Here is a 21,533-nt window from a genome sequence, read left to right as displayed (position 1 = left end):
GTGGTGTTTGGACATATGGTAAAAGGCTGATGCAGAGAGAGTGATCTAGGGTGAGAGGGAGGGTGCTAGAGAGAGGATGAGAGGTTTGGGACCCACAGTGAGTTTCTGGATCTTTCCGGCCAGAGAGGAGTGCAGCCCCACATGTTGAAAAAGAGAGGGCCTGAACCGCACACGCAGACTCGACTTCTGCCTCTCACAGTGCTTCTGCAGGGAGAAAGGGTAGATAGTGAAAAAAAGATTGAAGATAACCCCTCCCCACACACAGTTTTTACGTACCGCGTCTTTCTCTGGGTTACACACTTTGACCCAGAGGATGTGGTCCAGTAGCCAATCAATGGGCTTCTCCTTATAGAACATGAGGATAAACTCTACTATGAGGTTGAGATCTGGAGCCTGGAACATCTTACCTGAGAGAGGGAGGGAGACAGAGGAGAGGTCGATGGGGAGAGAGAGGGAGAGGAGAAAGAGGAGGGAGTGAAACAGGGAGATGGGGAGGTTAGGGGATCGATAGCGAGATGGAGAGTGGAAGACAGCGCATAGAAGGAGTATGTTAAGTGGGATGGCCACTCAAACCTTTGTTTTTTTACACTCTAAAAGCCTCCTGATGTTTGCTGACGTTCCGTAATTTTAGCTGACAGTCAGTGTTCGTTAATAACCCCCTGGAGTCTAAGGGCCTGGGTTTCTACTAAGCTAACATATGGAATTGTTTTAATATGGTCATACCAAGCGATTTGATTATTTGATGAAACATTGAATTTGGCCTTACTGCTATTAGCCCATAGAAACACATTGAATAACATATTCATCTATGGAGAAAAAAACGATAGTCAAAAAATGTTTTGGGGAGGAAGTATGTTTTGAAGAGTCAGCCCATATCGGAGATATATACCAAAATTATTTGTATGATTTTTTGTGGTGCCATTTCCTGGTTGCAAAACAAGCAGTCGTGTAGATAATCATTGTACCGTCGAAACCGCTGTGAAAAATATTTCCATAACCAAAAATATTGTATTTTTAGCTGTTTGAAGCTGGTGTACAAAGACAAATATGGATACCTAGTCAGTTGTACAACTGAATGCATTCAACTGAAATGTGTCTTCCGCATTTAACCCAACCCCTCTGAATCAGAGAAGTGAGGGGGGCTGCCATAATCGACATCCAAGTATTCAGCGCCCGGGGAACAGTGGGTTAACTGCCTTGCTCAGGGCCCAGGGAACAGTTGGTTAACTGCCTTGCTCAGGGCCCGGGGAACAGTGGGCTAACTGCCATGCTCAGGGCCCGGGGAACAGTGGGCTAACTGCCATGCTCAGGGCCCGGGGAACAGTGGGTTAACTGCCATGCTCAGGGTCAGAACAACAGATTTTTACCTTGTCAGCCCAGGGATTTGATCCAGCAACCTTTCGGTTACTTGCCCAATGCTCTAACCCCTAGGCTACCTGCCGAGCTTCTTAGACTTGCTTTCAATGAGAATACAGATCTATATAACTCACACTTCTATGTGAATTTTGTCAGGACGCCCAAAAAGATAGATATTGCAGCTTTAACCCCTTTTTTACGTTGGTACTGACGTACTGCCATTAATATTTTTAACTGGTACCGGGTTAGTTTCAGACGAGCTTTGTGAGGCTTGTGGGTGTCGTAGGGCAAAACAACGTGTTCGTGATTGTCTCTGCTTTCGATGGTGATGTCATTCGTTTATAGCCCGAACCGTTCGGACAGTACAGACATTTCGTTAGAAGGCCAATTTTCAGGATGGCTCCTGGTCTGACAAACGTTGTAGCTCTGCCACCTTCCACCACATATGCGGAAGGCCGACATCGGTGCATGCAGTGGATGGAGACGCAGCCCATGCAAAGAAAGGGTTGCTAAATGTTCAGACTGTGCACGTGTGTGTGTGTATATGTGTGTGTGTTCATGTGCGTTACCGATGAAGCCGAGTTGGGAGAACTCAAGGATCATCCAGTCCTCAGAGGAGAGCTGTAGGGCAAAGTTCTTCATGGTGGCAAAGTAGTTTGGTTTGGCCACAATGTCATCCTCCAACTGAGGTGAAGGTGGTGTGGTGGGGGAGAAAGAGTGACTGGTGAGGTGAGAGGCTTGCAGGGGTTCAGCCATCACACATACAGCTGACAAACATAACACCATACAAGTCCCTCTCACTGAGCTAAGCTTGTGCATAGCGGCTACAGAAACACTGCATTCGGTACAGTGCATTCGGAAAGTATTCAGACTTTTTTTCACATTTTCTTATGTTAAAGCCAAAAAATATTTTTTTATTTTATTTTTTATTTTTTTATTTCACCTTTATTTAACCAGGTAGGCAAGTTGAGAACACGTTCTCATTTACAATTGCGACCTGGCGAAGATAAAGCAAAGCAGTTCGACACATACAACAACACATAGTTACACATGGAGTAAAACAAACATACAGTCAATAATACAGTGAAAAATAAGTCTATATACAATGTGAGCAAGTGAGGTGAGATAAGGGAGGTGAAGGCAAACAAAATATATATATAAATAAATAAAAATATAAAAAAGACCATGGTGGCGAAGTAAATACAATATAGCAAGTAAAAACACTGGAATGGTTGGTTTGCAGTGGAAGAATGTGCAAAGTAGAGATAGAAATAATGGGGTGCAAAGGAGCAAAATAAATAAATAAATACAGTAGGTAAAGAGGTAGTTGTTTGGGCTAAATTATAGATGGGCTATGTACAGGTGCAGTAATCTATGAGCTGCTCTGACAGCTGGTGCTTAAAGTAATAATAATAATAATAATATAATAATCCCCCCTCATAAAATCGACACACAATACCCCATAATGACAAAGCAAAAACTGTTTTTTTGAAATTATTGTAAATAATATCACAGTTACATAAGTCTTCAGACCCTTTACTCAGTACTTTGTTGAAGCACCTTTGGCAGCGATTACAGCCGAGTCTTCTTGGGTATGATGCTACAAGCTTGGCACAACTGTATTTGGGGAGTTTCTCCCGTTCTTCTCTGCAGATCCTCTCAATCTCTGTCAGGTTAGATGGGGAGCGTTCCTGTTCGATCAGGTTCAAGTCCGGGCTCTGGCTGGGCCACTCAAGGACATTCAGAGACTTGTCCCGAAGCCACTCCTGCGTTGTCTTGGCTGTGTGCTTGGGGTCGTTGTCCTTCGACCCAGTCGGAGGTCCGCTCTGGAGCAGGTTTTCATCAAGGATCTCTATGTACTTGGCTCTGTTCATATTTCACTTGATCCTGACTCCCAGTCCCTGCCGCTGAAAAACATCCCCACAGCATGATGCTGCCACCACCATGCTTCACTGTAGGGATGGTGCCAGGTTTCCTCTAGACATGATGGTTGGCATTCAGGCCAAAACGTTAAATCTTGGTTTCATCAGACCAGACAATCTTGTTTCTCATGGTCTAAGAGTCCTTTAGGTGCCTTTTGGCAAACTCCAAGCGGGCTGTTGTGCCTTTTACTGAGGAGTGGCTTCCATCTGGCCCCTCTACCTTAAAAGGTCTGATTGGTGGAGTGCTGCAGAGATGGTTGTCCTTCTGGAAGGTTCTCCCATCTCCACATTGGAACTCTAGAGCTCTTTCAGAGTGACCATCGGGTTCTTGGTCACCCCCCTGACCAAGGCCCTTCTCCCCCAATTGCTCAGTTTGGCCGGGCGGCCAGCTCTAGGAAGAGTCTTGGTGGTTCCAGACTTCTTAAATTTAAGAATGATAGAGGCCACTGTGTTCTTGGGGACCTTCAATGCTGCAAACATTTTTTGGTACCCTTCCCCAGATCTGTGCCTCGACACAATCCTGTCTCTACGGACAATTCCTTCGACCTCATGGCTTGGTTTTTGCTGTGACATGCACTGTCAACTGCTATATAGACAGGTGTGTGTCTGTCCAAATCATGTCCAATCAATTGAATTTACCCCAGGTGAACTCCAATCAAGTTGTAGAAAGATCTCAAGGATGATCAATGGAAACAGGATGCACCGGAGCTCAATTTCGAGTCTCATAGAAAAGGGGTATATCTGTTTTTAATTTCTTTGCTAAAAAAAAAATCTAAAAACATAGTGTGTGTAGATTGATGATATATTTTTTCAATCCATTTTAGAATAAGGCTGTAACGTAACAAAATGTGGAAAAAGTCAAGGGGTCTAAATACTTTCTGAATGCACTGTACATGAGGTCTATGGTTGTGTACATTCTATAGGCACTATGATGTCTATGGCCTACAACAGTAAAGTCAACTACACAGTGTTAATGACAGCACTCAGTACCTCTGTCATCCCCTGGAGACAACGTCAACACAGAATGGAACATTAAAACATCAACCAGAACACAAACAAACAAACAAACAAACAAACAAACAAACAAACAAAGGACAGATGGGGTTAACAGAAGACGAGATGAGATTTAATGTGGTAGCTCATTATATCTATGTATGCTTGTGATCTATGGGAATGAGGGAGGGATCAGCAGGTGGTATGATATAACAGACAGAACAACTTGTACAGTATCACAGTAGCTCTGATCTTCACAAGGAGGAGAAAATACTGCCCAACTCTGACAAAAGAGCATGCAACTCCATCTCTCTCCGTCCTGCTCTTCTGACCCACACACAATTGCAAATGACCCTGTTTGATGTAAAGAACATGCCCAAATTGGGAACATATTGTTCCAAACTGCAGACTCATCACTGTTTCCGTGGTAACGAATCCTCTGATGCTGAAGTAAGTGTGTGTGTGTGTGTGTGTGTGTGTGTGTGTGTGTGTGTGTGTGTGTGTGTGTGTGTGTGTGTGTGTGTGTGTGTTGGTACTAGGTGTACTACAACTCTGCCCCAGACACATACTGCTCCTGCCGGGCACATTCTAACATGTTGCCATGGGAACGCAGTTTTAATAGGGCTAGGGGCGGAATGTGTGTGTGTGTGTGTTACAAGGACGTACATACCTGGACATAGTAGACTCCTTTGCTCACAGCATACATCATGAGGAAGGAATAGTCCAGATTCTGCTTGGTCCGCCATCTACAACACACACACGAATAGGAATCATTTCCTCCTACCCTGTTGCTAAATGACTGATGCATGGTGGCTGGAGGGAGCAGGTGTACACATCACTGCCTGACAGCAGGTGTTGAGGTTGGCACACACACACAGCAGGTGGGCAGTAGGTACAGTCAATTCTTGCTAGAAGTGGCTCTAATGAGCTCTGTTTACCATGCACTCAGAGGCGTGCGCACACACACACACACACAGTTGTGTTAATCTTTCCACCTTTCCAGCAGCAGGGAGTCCAGGGGGCTTCTCATTCATATTCAATGAGCCCCATGAAAAATAATTGTGCTTACAAAGGGCAACACACAACAGGCACACATCAGACTGAGTTCAAACACTGTGAAAGAAAGAGAGAAAGAAAGAGAGAAAGAAAGAAAGAAAGAAAGAAAGAGAGAGAGAAAGAACGAACATCAACACATTTCTGATGTGAGGGGAGTGGGAAGAATAAAGGCTTGTGAAGAATAGTGGGAACAATAAAGGCTTCTCTAACCCAGAGCGACTTCCAGTTAGTGCATTCAGCTAGGTGGGACAACCACATATCTCAGTCATAGTATGTACATGTTCCTCAATAATGCAGTTATCAGCAAAGTCACAGCTAGTAAGGGGGAAAAGTGTGAGCGTTAGTTCAGGAAAGGCAAGTGTTTTTGTTGGTGGGTGAGGAGGGGGTATGTGGGGGGTGCTGTGGGATTATTTAAGATACCCTTTGAAGAGGTAGGGTTTCAGATGTTTTCAGGAAGATGGGCAGGGACTCTGCTGTCCTAGCTTCAGGGGGCAGCTGGTTCCACCATTAAGGTGCCAGGACAGAGAAGAGCTTGGACTGGGCTGAGCGGGAGCTGCCCTCCCGGAGAGTGGGAGAGCCAACAGACCAGAGGTGGCAGAACGGAGTACTCGGGTTGGGGTGTAGGGTTTGAGCATAGCCTTAAGGTTCCTCTTCCTGCCCCATAGGCAAGTCTTGTAGTGGATGCAAGCTTTGACTGGAAGTCAGTGGTGTGTGCGGAGGAGCGGGGTGACTTGGGAAAATTTGGGAAAATTGAACACCAGGCAGGCCGCGGCGTTCTGGATAAATTGCAGGGGTTTGATGGCACAAGCCGAGAGCCCAGCCAACAGAGAGTAGCAGCAGTCCAGATGGAAGATGACAAGCGCCTGAATTAGGACCTGCACCACTTCCTGTGTGATGTAGCGTCGTACTCTACAGATGTTGTAGAGCATGAACCTACAGGAGTGAGTGACTGCTGTGATGTTTGCAGAGAACGACAAGGTGTTGTCCAGGGTCACATCAAGGTTCTTTGCACTCTGGGAGGGGGACACTGTGGAGTTGTCAACTGTGATGAAGAGGTCTTGGAGTGGACAGGCCTTCAGTGGGAGGAAGAGCAGCTCCGTCCTGTCAAGGTTGAGCTTGAGGTGGTGGGACGTCATCCAAGCGGAGATATCTGCACGTAGTGATGGGTGTCGCCACCTGGGTGTCAGAAGGGTGGAAAAAGAAAAGTAGTTGAGTGTCATCCAGATAGCAATGATAGGAGAGACCATGTGAGGATATAATGGAGCCGAGTGACTTGGTGTATAGAGAGAAGAGGAGAGGGACTAGGACCGAGCCCTGGGGGACACCAGTACTGAGCATACGTTGAAACTTAGTCTGATGAAGAGAGAGCAGCTGGAGTAGCAGGGTTCTCTGGGTTGATCCATGTCTCCGTCAGGGCCAAAAAGTCTAGGGGCTGAAGGGCAGCATAGGCTGAGATGAACTCAGCGTTCTTGACCGCAGATCGCCAGTTCCAAGGATTCCACATGGGTTGTGTACGCAGGGTAGATTAAATTAGAAGGGTTGCAGCTAAGGGGTGGGGAGTGTGTGTAAATCCTACAGTGAGAGGAGCAAACAGGTACAGAAAACACACACATAGTTGACTAAAGAACTACAAAAAAGCTAAATGAGATAATCCGAAAACAACTAGGTAAGATACTTCATTGAGAGAGTGGTGTGGACCCTTAAAAAGTAGATGGCCCTAGACAGTACTAAACAACAAGACGAAAATGATACTTATCACTCCTGGAGATATCAGGAGTCCTCTAACTATAGAATGAAGCAGGTAGCCTAGTGGTTAGAGTGTTGGGCCAGTAACCGAAAGGTTGCAAGATCGAATCCCCAAGCTGACAATGTAAAAATCTGTTGTTCTGCCCCTGAACAAGGCACTGTTCCTAGGCCGTCATTGAAAATAAAAATTTGTTCTTAACTGACTTGCCTTTAAAAAATTAAAAAATAAATAGCACACTGAGCATGCACACGCTGTCAGAGCAGTACACAGATCACTGCACCTGTACATAGTCCATCTATAAATAGCCCAAACAACTACCGCTTCCCCTATTGTATTTATTTGTTCCTTTGCACCCCAGTATTTCTACTTTGCACACTCATCTACTGTCAAATCTACCATTCCAGTGTTTTACTTGCTATATTGTATTTACTTCGCCACCATGGCCTATTTATTGCCTTACCTCTCTTATCTTACCTCATTTGCACACACTGTATATAGATTTTCCTACTGTATTATTGATTGTATGTTTGTTTATTCCATGTGTAACTCTGTGTTGTTGAATGTGTCGAACTGCTTTGCTTTATCTTGGCCAGGTCGCAGTTGTAAATGAGAACTTGTTCTCAACTAGCCTACCTAGTTAAATAAAGGTGAAATAAATAAATACCTTTTTAAAAATAACAAAGATGTGTGGTCTCGTTGGATGAACACTGATTTCACACGGGACACAGAGACAGAGGGAGAGAAAGCCAGAGAAAACAGAGGGAGAGAGAACAAATTAAAGCGATAAACCATTTCTAGAAGAGCGAGAAGGGATGATATGAAAACATCGATCAGACAGAAGGAGGGGTGTGCAGAGGAAAGAGGTAGAGATAAAACAGAGTGAGGAGGGAGAGAGCGAAAAGAAGGTGGAAGAGAGAAGAAGAGAAAGGAAAAGAGAGTAAGAAAGAAAGATAGAATTATAGAGCGAGAGTAGTGTTGTCACGATACCAGCACTGTGATACCGATACCAGGTTAAGTATCACAATACTCGATACACGATACCAGCACTGTGAAACCGATACCAGGTTAAGTATCACAATACACGATACCAGCACTGTGATACCGATACCAGGTTAAGTATCACAATATCCGATACACGATACCAGCACTGTGATACCGATACCAGGTTAAGTATCACAATACTCAATACACGATACCAGCACTGTGATACCGATACCAGGTTAAGTATCACAATACTCGATACACGATACCAGCACTGTGATACCGATACCAGGTTAAGTATCACAATACTCAATACACGATACCAGCACTGTGATACCGATACCAGGTTAAGTATCACAATACTCGATACACGATACCAGCACTGTGATACCGATACCAGGTTAAGTATCACAATACACGATACCAGCACTGTGATACCGATACCAGGTTAAGTATCACAATACACGATACCAGCACTGTGATACCGATACCAGGTTAAGTATCACAATACTCGATACACGATACCAGCACTGTGATACCGATACCAGGTTAAGTATCACAATACACGATACCAGCACTGTGATACCGATACCAGGTTAAGTATCACAATACCAGCACTGTGATACCGATACCAGGTTAAGTATCACAATACTCGATACACGATACCAGCACTGTGATACCGATACCAGGTTAAGTATCACAATACTCAATACACGATACCAGCACTGTGATACCGATACCAGGTTAAGTATCACAATACTCGATACCAGCACTGTGATACCGATACCAGGTTAAGTATCACAATACTCGATACACGATACCAGCACTGTGATACCGATACCAGGTTAAGTATCACAATACTCGATACACGATACCAGCACTGTGATACCGATACCAGGTTAAGTATCACAATACTCAATACACGATACCGGCACTGTGATACCGATACCAGGTTAAGTATCACAATACTCGATACCAGCACTGTGATACCGATACCAGGTTAAGTATCACAATACTCGATACACGATACCAGCACTGTGATACCGATACCAGGTTAAGTATCACAATACACGATACCAGCACTGTGATACCGATACCAGGTTAAGTATCACAATACTCGATACACGATACCAGCACTGTGATACCGATACCAGGTTAAGTATCACAATACTCGATACACGATACCAGCACTGTGATACCGATACCAGGTTAAGTATCACAATACCCGATACCAGCACTGTGATACCGATACCAGGTTAAGTATCACAATACACGATACCAGCACTGTGATACCGATACCAGGTTAAGTATCACAATACTCGATACACGATACCAGCACTGTGATACCGATACCAGGTTAAGTATCACAATACTCAATACACGATACCAGCACTGTGATACCGATACCAGGTTAAGTATCACAATACTCGATACCAGCACTGTGATACCGATACCAGGTTAAGTATCACAATACTCGATACACGATACCAGCACTGTGATACCGATACCAGGTGAAGTATCACAATACTCGATACACGATACCAGCACTGTGATACCGATACCAGGTTAAGTATCACAATACTCAATACACGATACCAGCACTGTGATACCGATACCAGGTTAAGTATCACAATACTCGATACACGATACCAGCACTGTGATACCGATACCAGGTTAAGTATCACAATACTCGATACACAATACCAGCACTGTGATACCGATACCAGGTTAAGTATCACAATACTCAATACACGATACCAGCACTGTGATACCGATACCAGGTTAAGTATCACAATACACGATACCAGCACTGTGATACCGATACCAGGTTAAGTATCACAATACTCGATACACGATACCAGCACTGTGATACCGATACCAGGTTAAGTATCACAATACTCAATACACGATACCAGCACTGTGATACCGATACCAGGTTAAGTATCACAATACTCGATACACGATACCAGCACTGTGATACCGATACCAGGTTAAGTATCACAATACTCGATACACAATACCAGCACTGTGATACCGATACCAGGTTAAGTATCACAATACTCGATACACGATACCAGCACTGTGATACCGATACCAGGTTAAGTATCACAATACTCGATACACGATACCAGCACTGTGATACCGATACCAGGTTAAGTATCACAATACTCGATACACGATACCAGCACTGTGATACCGATACCAGGTTAAGTATCACAATACTCGATACACGATACCAGCACTGTGATACCGATACCAGGTTAAGTATCACAATACACGATACCAGCACTGTGATACCGATACCAGGTTAAGTATCACAATACACGATACCAGCACTGTGATACCGATACCAGGTTAAGTATCACAATACACGATACCAGCACTGTGATACCGATACCAGGTTAAGTATCACAATACTCAATACACGATACCAGCACTGTGATACCGATACCAGGTTAAGTATCACAATACTCGATACCAGCACTGTGATACCGATACCAGGTTAAGTATCACAATACACGATACCAGCACTGTGATACCGATACCAGGTTAAGTATCACAATACACGATACCAGCACTGTGATACCGATACCAGGTTAAGTATCACAATACACGATACCAGCACTGTGATACCGATACCAGGTTAAGTATCACAATACTCGATACACGATACCAGCACTGTGATACCGATACCAGGTTAAGTATCACAATACTCGATACCAGCACTGTGATACCGATACCAGGTTAAGTATCACAATACTCGATACACGATACCAGCACTGTGATACCGATACCAGGTTAAGTATCACAATACTCGATACACGATACCAGCACTGTGATACCGATACCAGGTTAAGTATCACAATACTCAATACACGATACCAGCACTGTGATACCGATACCAGGTTAAGTATCACAATACTCGATACCAGCACTGTGATACCGATACCAGGTTAAGTATCACAATACTCGATACACGATACCAGCACTGTGATACCGATACCAGGTTAAGTATCACAATACACGATACCAGCACTGTGATACCGATACCAGGTTAAGTATCACAATACTCGATACACGATACCAGCACTGTGATACCGATACCAGGTTAAGTATCACAATACTCAATACACGATACCAGCACTGTGATACCGATACCAGGTTAAGTATCACAATACTCGATACACGATACCAGCACTGTGATACCGATACCAGGTTAAGTATCACAATACTCGATACACGATACCAGCACTGTGATACCGATACCAGGTTAAGTATCACAATACACGATACCAGCACTGTGATACCGATACCAGGTTAAGTATCACAATACACGATACCAGCACTGTGATACCGATACCAGGTTAAGTATCACAATACTCGATACACGATACCAGCACTGTGATACCGATACCAGGTTAAGTATCACAATACTCAATACACGATACCAGCACTGTGATACCGATACCAGGTTAAGTATCACAATACTCGATACCAGCACTGTGATACCGATACCAGGTTAAGTATCACAATACTCGATACACGATACCAGCACTGTGATACCGATACCAGGTTAAGTATCACAATACTCGATACACGATACCAGCACTGTGATACCGATACCAGGTTAAGTATCACAATACTCAATACACGATACCAGCACTGTGATACCGATACCAGGTTAAGTATCACAATACTCGATACCAGCACTGTGATACCGATACCAGGTTAAGTATCACAATACTCGATACACGATACCAGCACTGTGATACCGATACCAGGTTAAGTATCACAATACACGATACCAGCACTGTGATACCGATACCAGGTTAAGTATCACAATACTCGATACACGATACCAGCACTGTGATACCGATACCAGGTTAAGTATCACAATACTCAATACACGATACCAGCACTGTGATACCGATACCAGGTTAAGTATCACAATACTCGATACACGATACCAGCACTGTGATACCGATACCAGGTTAAGTATCACAATACTCGATACACAATACCAGCACTGTGATACCGATACCAGGTTAAGTATCACAATACTCGATACACGATACCAGCACTGTGATACCGATACCAGGTTAAGTATCACAATACTCGATACACGATACCAGCACTGTGATACCGATACCAGGTTAAGTATCACAATACTCGATACACGATACCAGCACTGTGATACCGATACCAGGTTAAGTATCACAATACTCGATACACGATACCAGCACTGTGATACCGATACCAGGTTAAGTATCACAATACTCGATACACGATACCAGCACTGTGATACCGATACCAGGTTAAGTATCACAATACTCGATACACGATACCAGCACTGTGATACCGATACCAGGTTAAGTATCACAATACTCGATACACGATACCAGCACTGTGATACCGATACCAGGTTAAGTATCACAATACTCGATACACGATACCAGCACTGTGATACCGATACCAGGTTAAGTATCACAATACTCGATACACGATACCAGCACTGTGATAACGATACCAGGTTAAGTATCACAATACTCGATACACGATACCAGCACTGTGATACCGCTACCAGGTTAAGTATCACAATACTCGATACACGATACCAGCACTGTGATACCGATACCAGGTTAAGTATCACAATACTCGATACACGATACCACGGCAAAAAAATAAGGCATATTAGCCAGTCACAGAATGGTACTTGATCCAGACAGTTACCAGCTACTGCTCTGTTCAATCAGTGGCCATCTTTTGAGTTCAATATCAGTACATTTGAAATGTTTTAAATAAAATAAAAAAATTCAGAGACAGCCGTGTATGCATTAATGAATAAATTAAACAAATCATACAATCAATTCAACTTCGTTTTTACCAGTCTAATTACATAACAACATAATGGTAATCATTTATTTGAATGGTAAACCTCTTAATAAACTGGGTGGAGCCAAGGCCTAACCACAGTACCGCTGAATAGAAGTGTGTGCATGAATTGTGGTATTTGAACCATTTTTCATGTCCTACTATCAAAAAAAGTACAGAAGTTTAAGAGAAAGATGTTTCAACAGCAGTGAATGTAGGAGTGAGGGGAAGGGGAGGGTGGGAGAGAGAGGGAAAAGGGGAGGCTGGGAGAGAGAGGGAAGGGGAGGCTGGGAGAGAGAGGGAAAAGGGGAGTGTGGGAGAGAGAGGGAAGGGGAGGCTGGGAGAGAGAGGGAAAAGGGGAGGGTGGGAGAGAGAGGGAAGGGGAGGCTGGGAGAGAGAGGGAAAAGGGGAGGGTGGGAGAGAGAGGGAAAAGGGGAGGGTGGGAGAGAGAGGGAAAATGGGAGGGTGGGAGAGAGAGGGAAGAATGCAATCGACCTTGAGCTCACTTTGAGGGATGCCTGTGGAATACTGAGTACCTGGCCCACTCCTCCATCCCGCCTCTCCATCATGTCACTAGCAATGCCCAACGGACGTGACACATCCACGAACAATAGCCAGAACAAAGTCATTTTCAATGGGGTGTGAGCAGGGGAGCTGGGCTGGAGAGGTGACAAAGTGGCGGGGTGTGGACGTTATTTGAAAGTTTCCCAATGTTAGTCACCAGATGAAGGTGAAAGACGGAGAAACTTCCTCTGATTGTTTACAGATTCAAACAGGGTTCCAGCTTGAAAGGGACAGAGGAGATGACTGGGCTCCAGACTGAAAGGGACAGAGGAGATGACAGGGCTCCAGACTGAAAGGGACAGAGGAGATGACAGGGCTCCAGACTGAAAGGGACAGAGGAGATGACTGGGCTCCAGACTGAAAGGGACAGAGGAGATGACTGGGCTCCAGACTGAAAGGGACAGAGGAGATGACTGGGCTCCAGACTGAAAGGGACAGAGGAGATGACAGGGCTCCAGACTGAAAGGGACAGAGGAGATGACAGGGCTCCAGACTGAAAGGGACAGAGGAGATGACAGGGCTCCAGACTGAAAGGGACAGAGGAGATGACAGGGCTCCAGACTGAAAGGGACAGAGGAGATGACTGGGCTCCAGACTGAAAGGGACAGAGGAGATGACTGGGCTCCAGACTGAAAGGGACAGAGGAGATGACAGGGCTCCAGACTGAAAGGGACAGAGGAGATGACAGGGCTCCAGGCTGAAAGGGACAGAGGAGATGACAGGGCTCCAGACTGAAAGGGACAGAGGAGATGACAGGGCTCCAGGCTGAAAGGGACAGAGGAGATGACAGGGCTCCAGACTGAAAGGGACAGAGGAGATGACAGGGCTCCAGGCTGAAAGGGACAGAGGAGATGACAGGGCTCCAGACTGAAAGGGACAGAGGAGATGACAGGGCTCCAGACTGAAAGGGACAGAGGAGATGACAGGGCTCCAGGCTGAAAGGGACAGAGGAGATGACAGGGCTCCAGACTGAAAGGGACAGAGGCTCCAAGCTGTGACCATCTAGTTGCATTTTGCGACCCTTTGACTTGGCTGTGAGTACAATTTTTTATTGGTCGCACTGGTGCGAGGTGCACATTCTACCTGGTTACTTCAATCAAAACATCATATTTTGGGGGCAGATAAAACCATGAATTTGTTAAACAGTAAAGTGCATTATCCTCATGATTCCTGTAATAAAAGCGCCACGCTGTAGTGCCTGCCTGTATGTCTGTGTTGCTGGGGTCGGCTGCTGCAATGAGCGAGACTCACCTCCTGATAGTATAACATTTCAAACTGAAATGTTAGTGTCAGCAGTGCCACCAGGGGGAAATGTAAGTCTGGAGCCCTGTTAAAATGTTGTCTGTTTTACTGGGTGTTTCCCCTCACCTGACCCTCTCTCTGGAGTCTCCGAAGGTCTCTTTGAGGTCTTTGAGATCAGGGTAGTAGCTGGCAGGAGGAGAGATCACCTCCAACAGACCTGAACTGAACTCTGTAGAAAACCTGGGATAGACAGACACACACACACACACACACACACACACACACAAACAATTTGTTATTCTCTTTCTGTTCTCTCTAAACCGTCAGGGGAATTATCAGACAGGAAACAGTCATCACAAGACAGGAAGCTGTGTGAGGTGGGGACAGGAAGTGAGGTCACTCACTCTTTCTCCAGTCCGGTCACCACGCTTTGGACGTATTCCGTGTCCGTCTGCAGAAACAGAAAATAATGTTATGTATATCACAGTGTGTGTGTGTGTGTGTGTGTGTGTGTGTGTGTGTGTATATATATATGTGCATGTGTATGAGAGTGTCAGGGATTTGGGCACAAAAAAATACAAATTTAAACCAGAATAATAGAATGAGCTACACTACCGTTCAAAAGTTTGGGGTCACTTAGAAATGTCCTTGTTTTTGAAAGAAAAGCAAATCTTGTCCATTAAATTAACATCAAATTGATCAGAAATACATTGTAGACATTGTTAATGTTGTAAATGACTATTGAAGCTAGAACAGGCTGATTTTTTTATGGAATATCTACATAGCCGTACAGAGGCCCATTATCAGCAACCATCACTGATGTGTTCCAATGGCACGTTGTGTTAGCTAATCCAAGTCTGTTGTATCAGTGTCACTGTTTTGATGTAGCCTAGGCCTACTTGTTGTATGAATTTGTAATCTATCGTCCCACAACAGTCCCAAAGTCTGTTTAGAAAAGGATATTTATTTCTCGTATCGAACGACAAGCTGATCAATAGAATAGGTCAACTTTTCTACTCTGGTGGATAGTAGATTGACAGGCTAGTGATTTTGCTGTTTGTTACTGGTCTTGTTGTCTGAGGAAAAGTACATGTGGACAGTTATTCTAACATCTTCAAGACAAATTACCATAATATCAATGTGGTCTGTCATTCTGAGCACTGTGGGTAGACGCCCTAATCAGGTTATGCACCCAATTCATATGGGTCCGGTAAATTTCTCTTTTTTTTTGAGAAACCCTGGTGTGTGCGTGTGTGTGTGTGTGTGTGTGTGTTTCCCCCCACCTCTCCTACGAAGACGATGATGACACAGTCATGTTTCTCCTCAGCTGAGAGCTTGTTGATGAGCGAGTGCAGCGTCTCAGCCAGGTACGACTTCACTTTACGCTTTACGGTAGGAATACCCATCACCATGGAGACTGGGGGAGATGAAATGACCCGGGTAAGAACAGAGTCAGACCATAGAGGAAGAAACACAAAAACACACAGGCTGAGAATAGAACGTGTTAAATGTGGTAACTAAGTTGCTTTGTATTTTAAGAAAACAAACATTTTCAATGAATGGAAGGCAGAAGTTTAACTGAGGAAAAGGTAGGAGAGGGAGAGAGACTGGTGGGAGGGAGAAAGTAAGAACGAAAGAAAGGGAGGGAGGGGAGAGGGAGGGAAAGAGTTTGGGGGGGAGAGCACAAGAGAGGGAGGGGAGACAAATAAATATAGAGAGGGAGAGAGAGAAAGAGAGGGAGGGAGGGATAAAGAAAGAGAGAGAAAGAAAGAAAGAGAGAGAGAGAGCAAGAGAGAGGGAGGGGGAGAGAGAAATCCTCTGTATCATCATTAATAGCAGACTCCTACATTTCCTCAGTGAAAACAATGTACTGAGTAAATGTCAAATTGCCGTTTTACCTAATTACCATACAACAAACCACGTATTCACCCTGCACACCCTAATTGACAAACAAAGAAACCAAAACAAAGGCAAAGTCTTCTCATGCTTTGTTGATTTCAAAAAAGCTTTTGACTCAATTTGGCATGAGGGTCTGCCATATAAATTGTTGGAAAGTGGTGTTGTGGGAAAAAGATACAACATTATCAAATCCATGTACACAAACAACAAGTGTGCGGTTAAAATTGGCAAAAACCCACACATTTAATTTCACAGGGCCGTGGGGTGAGACAGGGATGCAGCTTAAGCCCCACCCTCTTCAACATATATATCAACGAATTGGTGAGGGCACTAGAACAGTCTGCAGCACCCGGCCTCACCTTACTAGAATCTGAAGTAAAATGTGACCCGATTCAGGAAACTAGGTGTATGTCGCAAGTCACGACTTCACAGGAGAGCCTTTTGAACGAAAAAAAAACGTTTATCAAAATGCGTTTTTTTTTTAAGCAAAAATGCCTTCTCGAACATGTGAACTTTCATGTGCCTTAATATCAAACTTGTATGTCATCTGTAAATACGAATACAATTGATATATTACAAGCCTAGTTGGTTTAGCCACAGAGAAAGGCAGCAACCTTCCTGCTAGCCATGATTGGCTGAGATAATGAGTGGGCTGGACATGCAGAGAGATGAGTTTGGATTGGTCTGCGGTGTTGCATCTTGGAGTCTATAAAATGAGCTGCTCATAATGCCTAGATAATCCTTTCTACTGCAGTTTTAATGTATTTTAATTTTACTTTAGCCATGGAGAACTGCAAATATGTTGCTACTGCTCTCAATAACATTGCTGACCTGAATCTATCACGCGCTATCGACAAAGGTCAGTGGGAAAATGTTGTGATGGAGTACTTTCTGGACGATGAATGCTGACTCTCTCTCTCTCACTCTGAAAATAACATGTTTTGAAATCGGTGGAAAACAACGGGCCAAACAAGCTGTGCAAACTAAACAGAAACATAGGATGTCTTATAAAAGGGGTTGCAGTCTGCCGTGAAGCTTTCGTCCATGTATACAGGTAAGAATCTAGCTACAGATTCAGATATTATACGTTTCTAATTTAGTCAGAAAGTTGTTTTCATTGCAAGCTAAAGCTTGCTGTTAGCTAGCCAGCTGGAGTTCGATGGCTGGCTTGCTAACTACCATTAAACCTAACGTTATTTGGTTGCTATGACAATTGGTTTGTATTGCTAGTAACGTTACTCTATGGATTGGGAGTATAGTTCATTTTTTTAACTAGCTAACCTTAACTTGACATGTCTAAACAAAATATCCAAGTTAAAGCTTGCTGTTAGCTAGCTAACGTTAAATGAGTGGCTGGCTTGCTAGCTAACATTAATTTATGTGTATGAGGTGTATGTAACGTTAGTGATGTTTTCTCAGAATGACATTATGCATTGCTAGTTATAGCCTAATGTTAGCTAGCTAACATTGAACCTATTAGTTAACTTTAGCTAGATATGACAATCGGTTTGTATTGCTAGTTAAAGCTTGCTGTTAGCTAGCCAGCTGATATTAGATGGCTGGCTAGCTACAGTAGCTAACATTACCTGTATGAACTGTGTGTAGTGATCTCTCAGAATGCCATTTTGCATCGATTGTATAATAATGCATCTGGAATTTGTCTTTCAGCATCAATCAGTAGAACACGTCTGACTCTAATACACTAGTCCCACAGTCATCAAAAAGAGATCTAGCGCAAGCAAAGGCAGCAGCGCAGTCATCAACTACATGCACCATTTCTTCAACTACGGAGTTGGGAAAACACGTGTGGACCTGAATTGTGATAACTGCAGTGGCCAAAACAAGAACAAGTTTGTGCTCTGGTATTGTGCTTGGCGGACCATGCACAAGCTCCACCACAGTCTGGACCTTCACTTCCTGATCACAGGTCACACCAAGTTTGCCCCTGACTGGTGCTTCGGCCTCATCAAGCATCCCTTCAGAAAGACCGGAGGGAACACTTTGTCTGAGATTGCTGGTGTTGTGAAGGACGGCACTGTGACAGTGGTCAACATCCCACAGCTGGTTGGACTGGAGGATGGTACGGTGCTGGTGGAAAGCTATGGCTGGCAACAACACCTGACTCCGTACTTCAGGCCGCTGTCACAGATCAGGCAGTACCAGCACTTCAGGTAAAAAATGATTTTCATTATGTTATTCTTATCTAAACATGTGAGGTGAATTGATGTTGTGCAGGGTTATAATGTGTTCAGATTTTTTGTTTTCTGTTTTACAGCTTCGATGCTCTGGAGCCTGGTGTTGTCGCCAAGGAGCATTCGGACTGTCGGGACCAGGTTTCAGCTGCTGCACAACGCTGACATCCTTCCTCCCATAGATGGTCTGCCTGTAAAAGCGCCACCTGGACTGGACACAGCTAGACAAGTATTTTTGAGTAGATATGGGAGTTTTGCGACGAAGAGGCTATGGACATCACATGCCCTAAGTCAAGGGCAGGACATAAACAGGCTCTCCGAATATAGATTCCCTTGTTCATGAGTGGTTTGGATGGACCAGTCATCAGCACTATCTGCAGTGCCTCTATTCACAAGACTCTCTCCTAACACACACCATACGTTGCTGCGACAACTTTTTTTGTTTATCCCGCTGCTCAGCCACTTTACCCCTGATTGTATGCCTATAACCACCTCGTCTATCACTGATAACGTTATTGATATTGTTCTTATACATACTGTATATGTTATTTATATTGACACTATCTATTTCTGATATTACTACTATGCAAGTAACCAGTTGGCTGTACCATTTACACCTTCTGTAGAGACCATCCTCTTTATTTTCACCTTTATTTAACTAGGTAGGCTAGTTGAGAACAAGTTCTCATTTACAACTGCGACCTGGCCAAGATAAAGCATAGCAGTGTGAACAGACAACAACACAGAGTTACACATGGAGTAAACAATAAACAAGTCAATAACACAGTAGGAAGAAAAAAAATGAGTCTATATACACTGCTCAAAAAAATAAAGGGAACACTAAAATAACACATCCTAGATCTGAATTAATGAAATATTCTTATTAAATACTTTTTTCTTTACATAGTTGAATGTGCTGACAACAAAATCACACAAAAATTATCAATGGAAATCAAATTTATCAACCCATGGAGGTCTGGATTTGGAGTCACACTCAAAATTAAAGTGGAAAACCACACTACAGGCTGATCCAACTTTGATGTAATGTCCTTAAAACAAGTCAAAATGAGGCTCAGTAGTGTGTGTGGCCTCCACGTGCCTGTATGACCTCCCTACAAGGCCTGGGCATGCTCCTGGTGAGGTGGCGGATGGTCTCCTGAGGGATCTCCTCCCAGACCTGGACTAAAGCATCCGCCAACTCCTGGACAGTCTGTGGTGCAACGTGGCGTTGGTGGATGGAGCGAGACATGATGTCCCAGATGTGCTCAATTGGATTCAGGTCTGGGGAACGGGCGGGCCAGTCCATAGCATCAATGCCTTCCTCTTGCAGGAACTGCTGACACACTCCAGCCACATGAGGTCTAGCATTGTCTTGCATTAGGAGGAACCCAGGGCCAACCGCACCAGCATATGGTCTCACAAGGGGTCTGAGGATCTCATCTCGGTACCTAATGGCAGTCAGGCTACCTCTGGCGAGCACATGGAGGGCTGTGCGGCCCCCCCCAAAGAAATGCCACCCCACACCATGACTGACCCACCGCCAAACCGGTCATGCTGGAGGATGTTGCAGGCAGCAGAACGTTCTCCACGGCGTCTCCAGACTGTCACGTCTGTCACATGTGCTCAGTGTGAACCTGCTTTCATCTGTGAAGAGCACAGGGCGCCAGTGGCGAATTTGCCAATCTCGGTGTTCTCTGGCAAATGCCAAACGTCCTGCACGGTGTTGGGCTGTAAGCACAACCCCCACCTGTGGACGTCGGGCCCTCATACCACCCTCATGGAGTCTGTTTCTGACCGTTTGAGCAGACACATGCACATTTGTGGCCTGCTGGAGGTCATTTTGCAGGGCTCTGGTAGTGCTCCTCCTGCTCCTCCTTGCACAGGAGGTAGCGGTCCTGCTGCTGGGTTGTTGCCCTCCTACGGCCTTCTCCACGTCTCCTGATGTACTGGCCTGTCTCCTGGTAGCGCCTCCATGCTCTGGACACTACGCTGACAGACACAGCAAACCTTCTTGCCACAGCTCGCATTGATGTGCCATCCTGGATGAGCTGCACTACCTGAGCCACTTGTGTGGGTTGTAGACTCCGTCTCATGCTACCACTAGAGTGAAAGCACCGCCAGCATTCAAAAGTGACCAAAACATCAGCCAGGAAGCATAGGAACTGAGAAGTGGTCTGTGGTCACCACCTGCAGAACCACTCCTTTATTGGGGGTGTCTTGCTAATTACCTATAATTTCCACCTGTTGTCTATTCCATTTGCACAACAGCATGTGAAATGTATTGTCAATCAGTGTTGCTTCCTAAGTGGACAGTTTGATTTCACAGAAGTGTGATTGACTTGGAGTTAAATTGTGTTGTTTAAGTGTTCCCTTTATTTGTTTGAGCAGTGTACATTGTGTACATTGTGTGCAAAAGGCTCTTAGCAAGACTTAGCAAAATATTGATATATAAAATTAATATTGATGTGTGGTCATAACGTGACTTTGTGACATACCCCAACAATATCATGTGACCGTGTCCACCACATAAACAGATGCATGTGCCATATATTTATGTACAGTACTGATTTTTATTTTTTATCATCACTCAGGTTTCAACTCGGGTTGCATGGCCTTAACTTATGTATGGATTACTATGTGATAAGTGCATGTGTAATAGTATAAAGTATGCTAATGTACTGGTGTGAAGGCATTTGGGCAGTGGTGTAA

At 44.4% G+C, this 21,533-nt stretch overlaps 1 protein-coding gene across 4 annotated transcripts in view; it reads right to left on the bottom strand.

Annotated features, from left to right (window-relative positions):
* The window catches only part of LOC120058494 (alpha-1,3-mannosyl-glycoprotein 4-beta-N-acetylglucosaminyltransferase A-like), an 86,824-nt gene that overhangs the window by 7,642 nt on the left and 57,649 nt on the right, over positions 1-21,533 (bottom strand). The window contains exons 4-11 of one of the 4 annotated variants that reach the window (XM_039007200.1): positions 16,017-16,150; positions 15,138-15,184; positions 14,860-14,973; positions 4,942-5,017; positions 4,269-4,280; positions 1,926-2,040; positions 277-407; positions 97-204 (exon numbers count right to left, since the gene is read on the bottom strand). In XM_039007200.1, coding sequence (XP_038863128.1) covers positions 97-204; positions 277-407; positions 1,926-2,040; positions 4,269-4,280; positions 4,942-5,017; positions 14,860-14,973; positions 15,138-15,184; positions 16,017-16,150 — 737 coding nt within the window. Of the gene's footprint in view, positions 1-96; positions 408-1,925; positions 2,041-4,268; positions 4,281-4,941; positions 5,018-14,859; positions 14,974-15,137; positions 15,185-16,016; positions 16,151-21,533 lie in introns of all 4 variants that reach the window. The other 3 variants (XM_039007198.1, XM_039007201.1, XM_039007199.1) reach the window with 3 other exon arrangements.

Source organism: Salvelinus namaycush, chromosome 13 (assembly GCF_016432855.1).
Source record: "Salvelinus namaycush isolate Seneca chromosome 13, SaNama_1.0, whole genome shotgun sequence".
NCBI classification, from domain to species: Eukaryota; Metazoa; Chordata; class Actinopteri; order Salmoniformes; family Salmonidae; genus Salvelinus; species Salvelinus namaycush.
The sequence above is the reverse complement of the archived record's forward strand: the minus strand, read 5'-3'. Positions and strand labels throughout refer to the sequence as shown.